Source organism: Battus philenor, unplaced genomic scaffold (genome assembly GCF_028537555.1).
Source record: "Battus philenor isolate CCGP_79_NKW_IND1 unplaced genomic scaffold, ilBatPhil1.0.hap1 SCAF_22, whole genome shotgun sequence".
Classification (NCBI taxonomy): domain Eukaryota; kingdom Metazoa; phylum Arthropoda; class Insecta; order Lepidoptera; family Papilionidae; genus Battus; species Battus philenor.
In genome coordinates this window covers 10,688,142-10,705,656 of record NW_027181685.1, presented here as the reverse complement: position 1 = coordinate 10,705,656, position 17,515 = coordinate 10,688,142, and the positions used below count along the sequence as shown (strand labels likewise).

The 17,515-nt window shown below is 31.5% G+C and overlaps 3 protein-coding genes across 3 annotated transcripts; 1 reads left to right on the top strand and 2 right to left on the bottom strand.

Moving 5' to 3' along the window:
- Window positions 1-6,827: 6,827 nt before the first annotated feature.
- On the bottom strand, window positions 6,828-13,455 carry Rab30 (RAS oncogene family member Rab30). The gene is made up of 4 exons (XM_068766946.1): window positions 13,046-13,455; window positions 12,674-12,857; window positions 10,807-10,958; window positions 6,828-8,702 (listed from the first exon to the last, which is right to left on the bottom strand). Exons 1-4 carry the CDS (start codon window positions 13,214-13,216, stop codon window positions 8,601-8,603), a joined length of 609 nt encoding a protein of 202 aa, XP_068623047.1. The 5' UTR covers window positions 13,217-13,455; the 3' UTR covers window positions 6,828-8,600.
- A 276-nt stretch (window positions 13,456-13,731) lies between these two features.
- Window positions 13,732-15,750, top strand: LOC137923660 (speckle-type POZ protein-like). The gene has a single exon (XM_068766884.1). The coding sequence runs from the start codon at window positions 13,809-13,811 to the stop codon at window positions 14,832-14,834; it is 1,026 nt and encodes a 341-aa protein (XP_068622985.1). The 5' UTR covers window positions 13,732-13,808; the 3' UTR covers window positions 14,835-15,750.
- On the bottom strand, window positions 15,690-17,512 carry LOC137923661 (probable RNA-binding protein EIF1AD). The gene is made up of 2 exons (XM_068766885.1): window positions 17,282-17,512; window positions 15,690-16,582 (listed from the first exon to the last, which is right to left on the bottom strand). Exons 1-2 carry the CDS (start codon window positions 17,402-17,404, stop codon window positions 16,229-16,231), a joined length of 477 nt encoding a protein of 158 aa, XP_068622986.1. The 5' UTR covers window positions 17,405-17,512; the 3' UTR covers window positions 15,690-16,228.
- Window positions 17,513-17,515: the final 3 nt, after the last annotated feature.

Below are 17,515 nucleotides of genomic sequence, written 5' to 3'. Positions count from 1 at the left end.
TACAAGTCAATATACTTTCCTCATTTCATTGCACCAAAGCAGTAGACGATATCCCATACAGTTATTATCATGGTCTACATCATCATGATACTTCACTGCTTACCCTTAGAAGACTACAGGCCATGCAATACAGATTTTTACGAATGATCACTACTACTTAGTTCGCAACGAAACGTTTTTTTTAAATTGCAGCTACGAACTAAGGCACAAATTAAAAAAAAAAAACAGTTCACTTTGGTTGTTTGTACCGCTAGATAAAGCAACTCGCTAAAAGTTGATGCTGTCGCCAACAAATTGTACCAGTTATAGAAATTCAAGCTTGTCTAAGATAAGTACTCGACTACCCGGAACGTCATCGCAATTTTAGCCCGTAAGACGTCCACAGCTGGACATGGGCCTATGGACCGGTCGAAAGCAGCCTACATCCACAATGTTACGACGACCAAGGTTAACAAGATCACCTGTCCACCGCCCGAGCTTTTTAACTATAACGCTAAGAAATTTCAACGCATTTCCACCAAATCTCGAAAAACTGTGTGTTTGTGGCATTAAAATGAAAATATTTTGTATTACACTTATCTTTTAAGATCAAATGACACAACACTCATTTGTTCAATATCGCTCTTTACACTCTCTATAAAAAGTTAAGGTTCAAAACCATGGAACAAAACATTGCTAACACCTATTTCTTTTTGGCGGGAAATATAAACGTCACAGTGATTCATACCGAAAAAAATTTGACCAAAAAGGTTAAGCATTAACATTGTTTTTTTAGGACACCTAACGATTGTGTAATAGAAATTAGGCTAATAATATTTATTATTATTAAATAAATAATTTTAAACAAATTAAAAAACAATACAATTTAATAAAAATGATACTTGAGGGTTAAAAAAAACAAATGCATGTAAAAATAAATTTTACAAATGTTTGAAAGCAGGCGAATTTATTTGTTTTTTAAATTATGTATAACAACTTTTTATGTTTTTTATTCACTTTAATGATTTTTTCTTAATATTTAAATCAAAAAATGTTGATACTAGGGACATTTATTCTTCATTAACATTACAATATTATTTGCAGCTGTTTCTCAAACCAGTTTAATTTCATGACCAAATAAAAGAAGCTACCGTTTTATAAACAAGTTTTTAATTCCCAAGACAATGTGCATTCACATTCAAGTTTTTTAACTTACTGTTAACTGTATATTCCTAACTAAAGATGTTACTGCGAGCGTTGTCATTTAAAAAAATACAATATTTGTTAGATCGATTTATAATTCGCAGAATATCGATTTATTTTACAAAAAAAAAGATAAAAATGAAGTGGACTTGGTACATTGCTCTTACGTATGCTTGATTTCTTTATTATACAATAATATTAAAATAATAATATTCTGCTTAAGGTAGAGATAGAGTTAGTAGTAGAGAAGTTATTTATTCTCATTGAAATGAAAGTCTGCTGTATAAATTAAACTGTTTGGCTGTTCCATATAAAATGCTATTCCGAAATTCTTGTATTGCAGAATTTTAATGACTGAAAGGTTCTCACAGTCGCGTGGCGTATATGTAGCACATTAAGACGTTTTCCAACCAGTGTCCTACTGTACTTACTTGCCTTGTATTACCTAATTTAAATAAAGATGTAAACCTCTGTCGTTAACAGATATAACTTTTGCTTGTTGTCCCTTAAAATATAATAAAACTGTAACAGTCTACAAAGTCTACAAAACACCACAATACCTATATTACACATACGTTTTTTCGCCGTGACAATTGACGGATGCGGTGTGTAAATTAAAAAAAATATATTTAAATGCGCTTTTGAATCGTCCATTATTTTAACATTATAAGTAGACGCTACCGCTGGTTCGGATCGCTGAACTGAGAACCGGCCAGAAACTCAACAGTTGCTCTTTTAAATGAAATAATATCAAACATATAAATGAGTTAACAAAGTTTCACATATATCGACCAAATAAAAACAATTTAATACTTTAATAAGATTTATTTAATGATTTACTATTATTTTAACATACATAGCTGAGAAAAGGAAGTTCATACATATCTGTTATTACTTGGTTTCGGTTGAACTTGATGCTGTTAGCCCGTGGGCTTTTACAGCTTCATCGGAACGGAAGGGTCCGTGAACTTAAAAAGATATCTGGTGGAACTTTATTTTATGAGCGTATACACATATAGTTGTAGTTGGCATGGCTATCAGTGTGCTATGCATCACTATAGGACCTTGAATTTGACGGCAAAACTTAACGACGCCGTGTACGCCTTTCCCTCGGCGAACCGCGCCTTTCTCTTAATCTTTCAATTTCCTTTATGTAGATAGACAGTATACAAATATAATCTTTTTATGGTAACAATCTATGATGACCACGCCTGTAGATCAGCGCAGAAAAATCCCAACCAGTGGTACATGGCCTTTCTCGACCGGTAGAGCTATGCATATCATGTACTGACCTACACGTTTTTGTACTGTGGACAAGGCTGACAATTCAATTAACATTTTTATTCATCATCGTCACCAACTGGACGTCCAGTGCAAGACATAGGTGTTCTTCAAAGATCGTCACGATGACAGGCGTAGCGATGCATCCAGTGACTTACCACGTTTAACGGTAGCGTCGGTCCAGCAAAGTGGTCTATATCGACCCCTAGGGATCTATGACAACCTGCAAGGGGTCTACGTCAACGAAAAAAAATTTAGGGGTCCATGAAATGAAAATGGGGGTCCACAGACTGGACATCGTTAGCCGAGGAGATTTAAGATTAACCCTTACAAGATTGACGCCAAATGTTGATAATTTATTATTAAAACATCAGGTTCATCCTTCTCACAGAAAATATTAACTTATTGTTTGTGTTATTTTATGTTTATTTAATGTTACGTATATTTTACATAACAGATACAAAATTTTATTTTGAGTAGTTTTAATTTAAATTTAATTAATAAATATATAAATTAACATGTGTTTTTACTTTAAGTTTTTAACACAAAACTTCACTACAGTTAGAAATTTAGAGGAAATCAATATCAGGTAAGTAGGGGGTCTACCCAACACGGAAAAACATGGCAAGGGGTCTACGACACAAAAAAAAGTTGGGGAACTCTGACCTAACGGGTGACGTAACCCTTGCCGCGTCTCTTATACTCACGAATAAATTATTTACTTTCCCGAAGCCTGCTTAGTCATCATCATGCCTCCTGCAAGGCCTAGGCCATCCCAAGTCTTGCACAGCAACTTTTGCTAACTTAATTAAGTTTTCTGTTCACGTAGTGGCCTGCTTAACATTAAATTAAAAATTGATACCAATGTAAATAAAACAAAAGTTTTATCCAAAGTGTTCGTTTATTTATTGCGAGTATTACAATAATTCAGTTTCTTTGGTGAAAATTTACTTTCTATAATCAATGTTAACCCTTTCCTTACCGCAGTCCGTTCCGCCGAAGTGACGCCTCTGAACCGGGCATGTGCGCCGAAGTGTGCAGGAAGGTACATATACAAAAAATAAACTAAATACAAAAACCTATGAATAATGACCGCAGCATTGGCCCTGGACTTCCAGTCGCCATCAGTTACTCGAGGTTTTTGAAAGTTTTTTCTGTCTATTAGATAAAAAAAATTCCAGGCATACATTAAGAAGCTCAGTTTTGATTTTGTCTTTTTTAAACAACAATTGATAAAATTTTATCTACTACCAAGTTGCACTTCGGTACCAAGTGGCGCAGACGGTATGATTTAATTTCTTTTTTTTTATTTAATCACAACTGAATAACCTAGTAGTAACTAACGTCGTATATAACAAAATTAAACAGTAAATATATAAAATAAAGTGAGCACATTGCATGGCGGTAAGCCGATGTTCTAATTTTCTCATTTATGTTATATATTTAAATATTTTACTTGTATATTAATTAAAAATAGAAGTTAGGATAAAACAGGGATCTACACATAAGCGCACATAACAAGGTTGCTCGCTAACTTCAGCGCTGGTAAGGACTGGGTTGATATTACAAAATTCTCAATTACAGACCAAACAACGAAAAAAAACGAGTAAAAGGAAAATTAAGAGGCAAGTATCCCGACATACATGCTCATGCCAACGATTAACGCGCAATTAAATACATTTAAATTAACTTCGTGTAGATCTATTAACTATAATATTAACAAATTTTATGTCAATTACCAGAGATTGGATATCCAAATACATTGTAGTTGAGTTGGTTTATATGGCAAGCACTTTAAATGTTTAAATTATAGCATTGATTACAGTTAGGTGGTATCTTTTTGTACCGAATAAACTGCAACTGAAATATTGTGTTAACGACACGTTTCATTATCTTCATATAATTTCTGTGTTTTACGACTTTACATATATTTTTTGTGGTTTAAAATATTTCCAACGTCTAATAACTGTATAAGGCTTTCATAGAAAACGCCAAACTTGTATTCTATTTTTTCCAAATGATCAATATGAAAGAAGCCGCCTCCATAATTACTTATCGCAACTCTAATCATGAATCTGCTTATCCGATCTCTGTGTACAGGTGTCCCATTAACCAACGTCAAGGCAAGAAAATCTGTCACGTATTTAAAATTAAAAAAAATTATTACCATTCAATGTAATTTTATTCACCCTGTGGTGTTCTTGCTGATCTAACACAATAAAGACAAAAAAAAATTCGTTTTCTTATGTTATTGAGTGAGGGTTTTGAGGTTCCATAAAAGACAGACATACTATATATTCCCAATTTTTAGATAAAAAAATAGCTCATTACGTCAAATCAAGTACAGAAAATTATTATTACGTCCAACTAAAAGAAATATTTTAACCCATGCAGTCCCAAATTTTGCCTGACCTTGATTTATGGTAAATCTAACATAATTGTTCATCAACTGTCTCATGCTTCTTACTTTAACATAAAAAAAAATCAAAAATCTCACAATAAATATATGATTAAATTATTGTTTTGTATTAAAATTAAAAAAAAATTGTTACAATCTAAACTATTGCTATGTTAGTATTTGCTTCACATCTTGTAATTATTGGATATGTCAAATAGACACCAACGAGAACAATAACAGACGAACAACCATCAAAGTAAATTAAGGCAACAATTTAAAAGCATTAATTGCATTGCACGTATCTAATAATGACGTAATATCAAATATACAACCTGACAAGTGAACAATATAATTGTGATGAACGAATTAAACAGCACATGTACAATAAATACAACATTTAACATTACCCTTAAAAACAATTCACGAAAATAAAAATAATCTATACGAAAAAAAAAATTGAGACGAAAAACGACCAAGAAAAAAAATCTTGATTCCGCCACGTCCCATTAAAATATAAATAATTCTCTAATTCATAATGAGATTTTGTATTTACACATATTTTTCTTTATAATTACTGTATCGTGTAAAAATAGAGTCTGTTACAGCGATGGCGAACCTTTTGAGCGCGAAATGTCAAAATTTTTAAAAATCGAAACATTTTTTCGAGCCATGAAAAATTATTTTTTAAAAAAAATATAGATATTTTTGACGTTTAAGTAACCGTTAAATGGTATTTAAAATACGAATAATAATTATGAAATCAACGAGATACATTTAACACGTTCCGTGCCACGGCAATTTTTGTTCATTTAGGCCGCGTGGGGAGTATACAACCTACACATTAAAAATTAAAAAAGTCGTTTAAGACGTATGCTTCACACTTTTTCAATACTGCAAAGCTATAAATAGAGGGAAAAAGTTATAAAATTTAATACGCATTACGTACGCGCATACGTGAAGGTATTTATATATTCGACCCTACAATTCATTTGTTTAAGAATCCTTTATTTTTCAATGAGAACTGCAAATGGCCTGAACGGAAAGTGCAGCGTGGGTCGTATACGCTCAAAGCCAGGAATGTATTAAAATAGAAAACCAATTTATTTAAATATTTTCAAAGTTTATATTTTTTACGCAATATTATTGCATTTGTACATGACTTGTTTCAGAAACTAAATTATCAATAATTATTTACGTAAGTAATGATATTTATTCATGACCCACTCTGACAGATATAGGAAAAAATATAAAAAAAAAGATTCTTTAAAACTGCGTCGTTTCAATTCAACGAGCTCTAGTCAGCTCTGACATGCTTGGTTCACCATCACTGATAACCAGAGATCAGATTTTTGGATGCATATTTACCTAATAAATTGTTGGCTTATGGAATAAGCTTTTATATATAATCGAATAAATTCCATTGAATTTGAAAAACATTGAAACTATCATAGTTTCTTAGCCAACACAAATTTAATATAAATATTTATCCAAATATCCGTTCTCTGCCTGTAGCCAATCATCATCATTTCAGCCATCAGACGTCCGGTGCTGGACATAAGTCTCTTCCAGAAATTTCCAGAAGGACCAGCGTCTTCCGGCAATCTTAACAAAGTCGTCTGTACACCTCGTGGGTGAACGTCCTAGGCTGCGCTTAGTCCGTGGTCTCCACTCTTGAACCTTAAAGCCCCGGCGGCCATTCCATCCACGCGCTATGTAACCTGAACACTGCTACTCCAACTTGCCAATTTACTGGATTATGTCGGTTACTTTCGTTCTCATATCTGATTCGATTGCGTGGAGAAATTTCGAGAACAGCTCTCTTGAACGACTCTGAGCATTAAGTCCCAGAGTGTGAGATCATCCCAGCCAAAACGCTTAGTCGATATCAGCTGCACATTGTACTCGTATTTTTACAATATAGACATTATATCGAAATAATTTTAAGGAAAAACATGCGCGTCGACTCAAAGATCAATATTAGTAAACTACCAATCTACACATTATTAAGACGCAACTAATATCAAAACTACTTAAGATTTTTAACAAGAATATTTAAAAGTAAAATGCTACAGCGGTTTGATTAACCTAAGAGCTATGTTACAATGTCGTAAACATGAAAAACAACACTAATCAAATTGATAAATGTGTCGTGAGATCATTTTTATATCATAAAATTAATGCTAATGTATATCAAAATTAAAGTCGTGAACATAAAAATAAATACTTTTTATAGTACTTGTTTTTAAACAAACGTTGTATTTTGTGTTTCAGTTATATTATAAATAGACTAATTTTCAAATAGCGACATTGTTATGTCAGTTTCTATTTGACGTTTGCTGTCATGCTTTAAAAAAAAAGAAAGACATGAAATAGCATGTATTTTAGACGATTAATATGGGTTTATATGATGATATGGTTAAATATAAACAAATAAATTAACTATCATCAGCTTGAGCTGTTAATTAATTTGTCCTAGCGTTATTAATTTTGAAAATGTCCAATTAGAGAAGTAACTTCTCTAGGGTGTTCCGGGTATATCGTGTTGTAAGGAGAGGAGCCGATTACGGTTCTCGGGGCTGACGACCCGCGTAACACTTTGTCCGACTAGACTTCTCTCACTACCTAAGCAAATTTTAAATTACCAATACTGCTTCGGAAACAAATTTCAGAAATGTGCTAATTTTCGTTAGTCAGATGGTATTTATGTATATTTGTTTCCGAGGAAACAGTAAGTCCATCTGAAAAACTTCGCCGCAATGTCCTCAGAGATCTATATTGTTTATTATAAAAAATATTTTAAACAAACGTGTTCACTATATTAATTTAACATAATTTTTCAAACAGAATTTAAAAAAAAAACGTAACATTTTTAAGCAGAACATTAATTTAAAAAAACGAGTGCTTCTTAATTGGCGTATCGTGCGCTTGGAATCGTAATTACAAGAAATAAGGATTCATTAATTATGCTACAATTATTCATTATACGCAACAACTGTTGGTTAGTTTCTAAAAAAATAATTCCCGGTAAATATAGATGGTATAAGCCTTCGTATTTTAATACACAAATACATTTATAAATACGCAAATTCTGAATAAAAAATAAAAGTAATCGCGAATAAAAATCGATACGTTTACGAATAATAAAAAATAAAAATAAAAAAAATCTTTCGCTATCTTCACTTTTAAGGAATATTAATGACATTGTAAAATAGCTCCATTGCACTCAAAGCGAATGGAATGACATTACATCAAAACTACGTAATAAATAGCAATTTTTATAAAGAGACTCTCAGAATCACATAATTCCACTGGCTTTCCGGCAATCCTAGCGTAACAAGAATCAAATTAACATAGTTCCTAATTCAAACTAGAATCATTTCACAATAAAAATCGGATTATCATATGTATATTTGCCCAAAGTTAACGCGTTGGCTTTTTATGGAAACCACTCTTGTGTAGAAAATAACGGAATGCGAATGAACCAGTGAGACGACAAACAGCATTTGCTATTTTGTATTATAATTCGACATTACCCTCGTTCATTTGTAAATTGCCTATTGGTATCTTGAAGCCGCCTCCATAATTTATTAACCATAATAAAAATTAGGTGAATACACATCAAAAGATCTCTACTCATAACGCTTTTATGTTTCATTTTTTGGAATATTAAAACTACCTAACAATTTTTGTATCATGAAGTCTCTTTATAAAAAAAGCTATTGTACAAGATAAATTCGTTTTAAGAGCGAAGGCAACATGAGCTGTCGCCAACCGAGGTCGTTTTTCCATTTATCGGACCCAAGCTGCCGTCGTATTTGGGCAGCTCCTTGCATTTCGCTTGCTGTAAACACACACTTAACATTATTATCTCGCAGATATTTTAATCATAAGATCACTCAAAACTTTTTTTATGAGACAGTTAAGGACCCCGTAATAAAATTACCTAAAAACTACGGCTATTAAAGCTTTTTTTTATTAATTCTAATTTGTATCGCTTGTGTTTTTTTACAATATTCTTTTTTCACTTTTACTAAACGCAGACAGTTGGGAGAGGGTTGCCGCTATTTGACACGGATCTTTCTTCTCCCAGCTGCGAGGCACAACAGCGATTTATAATTATTTACATTTTTTCTTACACAGTTTTCTCTTATGGGTAAATACAGCTAAAATGTATACATATTAACAATACAATTTGGAAGTTTTACTCAATTATACATTAGTTGATACAATATTTTATTTAAAGTCGCTACCCAAGCGCTACAGACCGTTAAATGACAATGTGCCGGGCCAACTCATCAAAAGATTCTGCTTTAGATTTTTTCTTGAGAAGGTCCGGTAAGTTGAACGGAGGTATATTAAAGTTTTCACATAAGGTTACGGGGTTACGTCTTTTGGATTCGAATCGGGAGACAGAGACAGATAGTAAACAATAATTCATTTTGATATGTAGTTATCTAAATTTTGAACACGTTATTTCTTTCTAAATTATCATTACGTCATTATTTTTTAAACAATTGATTTTTCAACCTGTATATTACAATGTTTCATTCGTTTTTAGCACGTATATTACCCACTTTTTTAAATTATAAAAGTTTTTAATTAAAAATTTGTTTATAAACAAACTAAAACAAATAGGTTTATTTACTTTTCAAATCATAGTACGGGGGAAGCCAAACATGTAAGTGCTACGTAGAAAAAATTCACGAGCATTAATTCGAATCGCGTGTTGGGCAAATAGATTACCTTGAAGTAAACATGTTCATTGCGGACAATGCCTCTACTATAATGCCTTATAATGGGATAAAAGAAAGTGATTCAGCCGTGGTTCGGCCCTCTCAGTGCCAAGTCAGTGTTTCTCAACCTTTTGTGATACTATGCCCTATCTAAAAATTCTCAGGGCCCCATATGTAACACATTTATTTTCAATAATAAACCGAAATAGTTAAACTTGTGTCGAGTTCATTTTTGCGGGGCGTGGGGCGTGGGGCCCACATTTGGAAACTCTGCAATAGAGGAACCTTCTAACTACCTCTGAATTCATGGAAATAAATTAGTGCAGTATTTTTCAATCAATGGGTCTATTTATTCATTGTTATTCATACTGTCATCCACTTTGTATCCTCAACAGAGAAGTAAGAAAGTCAGAAGAACGCAATTGATTAGAAATCAGAAATGAATTGACCTCCCCTATAATGTTATCCTTCAACTTAAATCACTTTACAATGAGGGCACTAAACGAATCCTGATCTGTGAAAAGGAGACATCATATCGCTTTCGCAAAAATTTTCCAATTCTAATAATTACAATCATTCCCAAGATTCATTTTTTAAAGCTTCCATTAACCTGTTTACATCATGTGTATTGTTAATAAATCTTTGTCATAAATTTTATGTAAATGTACGTCATTTAAAATTTCAATTCCGCAAAATATTATCAAACTACTATTAATTAAATTCATCACATTAATAATAAATTGACAAAAAAGGCATGATAACAAATGAATATTTAAATGAAAAGAATCCTTGACAATGATGTCCCTTAATTGTTTTGTTTTCATTTGGGCTATATCTAACAGAAAAAGTATCAATATTGCTAGACTTTTTAAAGAAGTGTTGTTGAGGAGTTACTACCTGCTTATTATTCACAGCTAAAACACCTTGCGAAACAGAGTAGAGTTAAAACATTAAATAGTTTATAAAAATGTTGACATTAGGAATAAGAGTACTGTTAAGTTCCAATGTTGAATACATGAATTTTATCTTTAAAGTTATATTATACATAGGACCTAAATCAAATTTACATTCAATAATATATCCAAATAGTCATTAGTGGTTAAAATTCGAAATAATGCTGCAAAAAGACAGACTACTGTTTACCTGGCAGCACTATTTAGAACACCTCATTTTTCAATTTAGAAAATGGAATATCTGTAATACTTGTCTTACCTCCATCAATTCCACGGCAATCTCCATGAATAGTCGCTCTACATTCTCTGCCTCCTTGGCAGAGGTCTCAAGGAAGTACATTCCATGTCTCTGAGCAAAGTCCTCACCTATATGCCTTGGTATTTCTCTATCTTCTCTATCAGTTTTATTACCTTAGAAAAAAAATTACCTTATTTAGAATAGGAAATGAATAAAGTAGTATGTGAAAAAACAATATGAAATAACATTTTGCAATAGGCAATCTAGGAAAATAATAATTAGGTATCATATAGACGAAAAATAAAATAAAAAGTAGGTGGTAAGAAAAAACTTAAAAAGTGGAGATGATAATAAATGTAACCAAAAAAGGGCCCTGCCAATTAGTGGCAGGGTATTACAGATTTGATTTAAAAAAAATAATATGTCCTAATATTTTACCAGATCTACTAGTAGAGAATGATTATAAATCATTAAGTCCACTATTATAGTATGTAAAAAGTTAACAGTCAAATTGCAAAGTGAAAGTTGACTATTAATCTACCCCGGAGTAATAATTACTATGTGTTGTACTTTCTCAGCAAAATTAAATGAATAAAACAAGGCAACAATTGATGGAATAATACAAATATTTAATTTAGTTTAAAACTCTTTCTTGTACTTATAAGAAACAATAAACATAGTTGCATAGTAACAAAGAAAAAAAAATGTACAATGGGCAGTCTTATCACTCAAGGCAATTTCTTTTTCTATTCAATATATTTACATATGTATACATGCCATTGTTCATATATACTAATAATAAATGCATTATAATGCATAAAATATTTAATACATAAATACAACAATCAATATAAACATCAAATGGATTGCATTTGACTGAGAGAGAATAAAGGAATGGAAAAAAACTGAACTAATAAATAAATACTCAATTTACTGGTAACATATTCTAAAACTCTGCCTATATGGTAAATGATTGGGCTAAAAACAATATAGAATGTGCCAGCGTTGCATGTCTTCATTTATTCAATAATGTCAACTAATAACCCACTGCAAGGCATAGGGCTTCCTCCAAATATCACCACAATGACCACTCTTGTCATTGTGTCAAATCTTTTATTTATATTAAATATAGGACAAAAATTAATAAGATCTAGTTAATAAATAGCTAACAATATATTTTTTTTTACACATTTTTTACACATACCAAATGAATTGACTCAGTATATTAGTATTTAAATTCTTTTTACCACTACAACAGCAAATAATAATTTGTTATGCTTCAAAAGATAGTCACAAGAATGTGGCAAAATTCAGAAAACTTGTTGTTTTCTCATAATTTACTAAAAAAAACTGTGAAGCAGTTTAGGACTAGATTAATTGAAGCAATAATTTTAATACTTTTGTAGTTCCAATTACAAACAATTATATATAGTAGGGGTGAACAAGATAATTAGAGGCATTAATTGTAATATTTGTAATTTTTCTGCCACAATTAAATTTGATTTTAAAAGGTTTGTATAAATATACAACAATTTTTTAACTGTATTTGAATTTTACTGAAGAATAATTTATATTGAATTAATACATTACTGATCAGTGTTTTAATTTCATAACAATATATTTTTTTAACATAATGGCACAAAAATGGGAAAGTGTGGCCCCTGGACATATATAATGAAATACTTTCTTATATTTTTTGTTTATTTAACAATTATTGCACTTCAATAAACATAGTCTCACACAAAACACAATTTCCTTTAGACACACATACTTATACTTTATTTTTTTATTTGTTATTATACACAAACAACTTGTTATATGATTGTTAATAACAAAGGTACTTAGCAATAATAATTTAATATGAATTTTAAATGAAGTTATAACTCACCAACTAATATCCTTAGCACCTTATTGTTAGCATACTCCTCAATCTCACGCAACCAATCCGGCAAGCAGTCAAATGTGGGTTGGCAAGATATGTCATAAACTAGTATAAGAGCGTGGGCTGACCTGTAATAGCTTTGAGTTATAGAACGAAACCTTTCCTGCCCAGCTGTATCCCATATTTGTAACTAAAACAAACAAAACCTTAACGTAATGACATTTTATTTTATTTTATTACAAATAATTTCATCATAAAAAAAAATACAAAAAAATATCACATTTTACCAGAATTACTAAATCTTACATGGCGAGATGAAAAAAATAATTGTTATTATATTAGAGTAAGACATTTGTAAGACAGCGTAAACTTGTTTACCTTCACTTTTTCGCCATCCACCTCAACGGTTTTAATCATAAAGTCCACTCCTATAGTAGCTCCTTGTCCAGGAGGAAACAAGCCTTGAGTGAATCGACGCACTAAGCATGTCTTACCAACACCCGCATTACCAACCAATACAACTTTAAATAGAAATTTATAATCCTCCATAATGAGCACCAAATTACATTTGTCGGAGAACGAATTACAATAAATTATCTCTCCCGTCCACTGTCACGCTTTACTGAATTGACATTCATTACAATACGATATGAGGCCGATATTCTTCTATCTATACGATTACTTTACAATCAAATGCACATTAGAGATAAGATTAAACTTAAAATCTTGAATTTGCTTAGAGATTTATACAAAACAATGACGAGAGTTGTTACGGGTGAAAAAATATATCGACGTCCTATGACTGTCGAATACACGCAGTGCGTTTACATCAGAACAAAATAAACAATAGTGTTTTAACTTTTTACAATTAAAATACACCAATAAAACAATAAAATGTTCGAAATAACTTTCTTTCTAGTAAAAAAAGATATTTATTGTTACAAATTACCTGCCATTTTTAATACTACTGTATAACTTTTATAAACAGCTTATTAAGCTCTGTGGTGTAATAGTCTTCAGTCTATGTCGTTAATATTATGTCATGTGTTATTGACAAAATCAATACGAATATGTATTGATTGTATTAACTTTAACACAAAAATTTAATCAACTTCTTTTTAATAAAAAAAGATTAAAAATTATGGCAAACGTAAATAATACAACTCGTACCGAAGGTCAAACTAAGATCAACACCATATTATGGACAATTAACGATTTTATTAATTTACTAGAGAATAAAAGTGTACGAGAATTCAGGACAGATAAATCAAAAGATCAAACCGTGGATTCTACCGACTCCAGAATACAATTAAAAATGCAATTTCTGGGACATGATAACGATATCATAGAAATATATTACATTTCTCCTGTCCCAGTATTTGTAAAATCTATTCTGACCATATGCTTGAAACGCTTTGAAGAACGTTCTATTGTTATTAAAGATTACCATACCGTAGATGGACATAAATGGCAGTATTTAGCAACATTGTACAAAAGAGATATTACAGGTTATGATGGCAGTGATATATTTCTTCTAAGCGATGGGAGTTTGCGCCTTAAATTTCAGTTTATGATTTCTAATGATATAAAAGTCGAATGTCGCTCTAATGTGCCCGAAGCTCAGTTAAGTAATGACTTTGAAAATCTTCTCAATAATGGACTATTTTCAGATGTGACTATGAAATCTGCTGAAGGAAATGAATTCAAAGTCCATAAAGCTGTGCTAGCTAGCAGAAGTGTTGTATTGAAGGCTCATTTCGAACATAACACAGTAGAATGTCATACCAATGTTGTAGAATCACCATTAGAGTCTGAGGTCTTGAGAGAGGTACTCACTTTTATATACAGTGACAAGTCACCCAGAGTTAATGAAATACCTGAAAAACTTCTTGCTGCTGCTGATTACTACCAGCTAAGCAGGCTGAAGAGTTTTTGTGAAGAAGCTTTACACAAAAAATTAACAGTAAATAATGTGATTGAAACATTACAATTGGCAGATTTACATTCTGCTAAAACACTTAAACGACTTTCATTAGAATTCATCAAAGATGGACAGGCTCGGCTAATAACAAAGACTGAAGGGTGGGCTAATTTTAAATCTGTTGAATTGATTAAGAGTATTTATGAGTACATCATGGCAGATGATTTGGAAGCAGATATAAAATAAATCATGTTTATTGTATTCTTCCTAAATCAATGCAAAATGGGTGCAATGCCACATTATCATAACTATCCCAAAGTAATAACACATCTGTCCTACATTATAAAATTCTTTAAGGACATCTTCCTTGATTATTTTTATTTGAAAAGGTCATTACAAATGCATTTATGTATAGTTTTAATAATCCTGACAATGAATTGTATTATGGTGTGTACTAGTCAAACACTTGTTTTGAATTTTTATGCTTGTGTGGGCCTTTAAGATGTTACTTACATCCACTCAAAGAAAGGACTTCAGCAGATTCAAAAGGCCAAGTCACAACCTTGTAAGGTTGTCGAAGATGCTGGATATTTATCCAGAGAGAAGCATTTGCTGCTCTCTGGTGCTATGGGAAATCTATATATTAGAGAGATTATAAAGTAATGTAGCTTTCTGAAGTTAAATTCTCATGACTACATTTTTAACAAGTTTTTATTAGTAATCAACAATGTATTCACCTTTGTTAACAATACCTTTTACAATCTAGTAAACAAATTTAAAAGCTGGAGCCCTAAAAATCATTAGGTATTTCTGTAAAATATTTTGACACAGACATTACTTTCTGGTACTCCTTATATACATAAATATATATAAATGTAGCCTTTGTCTTGCAGTGAATGTTTTGCAGCTGTAATGGTATATCCTACCTCAAACTTGTGTCTGAATGTGAACCCAGAGGCCAGTTTAACCACGATATTAAGAAGTTGTCATTATCTATTATTATGTGAATAATCACATAGAAATTCAGTGTTTCATTAAAATTTTATTTATACATATTCATTACATTTAAAACATTAAAAAAGTTAACAACCTTAACATACTATGTTAGTATCTATATTTATATGTAAATTTTAAATTAAAGATATAGATAATAAATGAAATATTTCAATAGGTAACAAAGTTTTATTTTAATCTAAAGTAGACATCTTCCTGTATGTACTTCATTCTCTTAATTATTTCAAAACTTGTAAACTTTATATTCATCATATCAGCTGATAGACACCCATTGCAATGCATAGGCCTTCTTTAAAGATTTCACTGTTTTGTGCAGCCCACATCCAGTATCTTCTCACAACCTTATCTATGTTGTCCACCTGGTGACGGACCTACCTATGCTGTGATCTGCTTATCTACCGGCTTGTCGCCACCATATCTTGAAATATAGTGAATGTGGCAGGAAATACTTAATGTTGGCAATGCAAGACTAGTCAGAGGCGTCTTTGAGGAGGCCTTGGACTGATTGACTATTGACTTCATATGATATCTTTATATCCACTTTGCTGTCATATATTTATGGATGTTGTTTTTTTTCTCTTATGAGATTATAATAACAAATGGTGAAGAAAATCTTAAAATTGCCTTTATTGTCCATTACCACTGTCACTGTCATTATCACTATCACTACTGTTATCACTGCTGGAGTCACTATCACTCTGATAAGTATGTACATGTACTCTATTAGTGTTCACAAACAAATTGTCATCATCCACTATAGCTTCTTCCTTTTTGCTGTCCTCAAACTCTTTAGGCCAAATATTCTTTTCTTTGTAGTATTTTATTGAGTCCTTGCTCATAATTTTCACAATCTCTGCTTTAACTTTATCACCTTCTAGTATTGGTTCTACAAGAACATAATCACCTCGCTTGACCCAGATGTTTTTTCTAAACTTTGTAGGCATGGACACTAAATACTCTTCACCAGCTGGTGTTGTAATCTGAAAATAAATTACAATATATAAATTATTATAATTTTCATCTTTAAAAATTAAATAATTCTTTTATGGTACAAGGTAAAATTCCACATACAATTTCGGATCTGATACTGGAGAAATTTAAAATCAATACCTAAAACATTTCATTGAAAAAATATGTTATACAATCAAACAATGCTACACTGATGTTAACATGTGGAATTAATGTGGTTGATGCTCACTCAGGAAGTTAATTATTGTCATGGACTCATTGTAAAACTATGGTTGAAAAGAGCAACTGTTGAGTTTCTCTGTAGAACTGCCATTTGAGCTGGTGGCTGTTTCTTATAGGATGGATAATACTGACATCTTATGTTGATTGACAATTTGAAAATGCGTAAAAATATTTTGATATTGATTTACTACTACTATATGTGAAGTAGCCTGTATAGCTGTTCCATATGAAATGCCTTGTCTTGTCTCTGCAGGTGTATCTCAACCTAGCAGCACTGCGCTTGTTTTGTGTCGTACAAAATGACTTCAAGAAATTTAAATTTAAGTAACAAAGTTATATAGCTCTAAATAAAACATGCGAAAATAATACAATAAAGAGTTCTCAAAGTAGCGCGCCGTCTGAGTGGCGATGTATGTCAACGAGTCGGTTCAATTGCGGCATTTATAAAATTTACACGGATAAAATAAGTATTTTGATGAGAAAATTACCTCGTGGAGATTGTTTCCTTTGCTTTTAACAACTTTAACTATACTTTGATTTTCTTTCGGCAATTCATAATCATCCCACAGCGCTTCATTCATCACATGTTTCCTTTTTGTCACCTTAGACATCTTGACTGATTTTTATTTTATTTACTGAAACATGAATTTATTAGTAAAAACAAAGAAATTTCTTTGAAATAGTTCAATGTTTTCCTTCGTATAACCTCAATTTTGACAGTA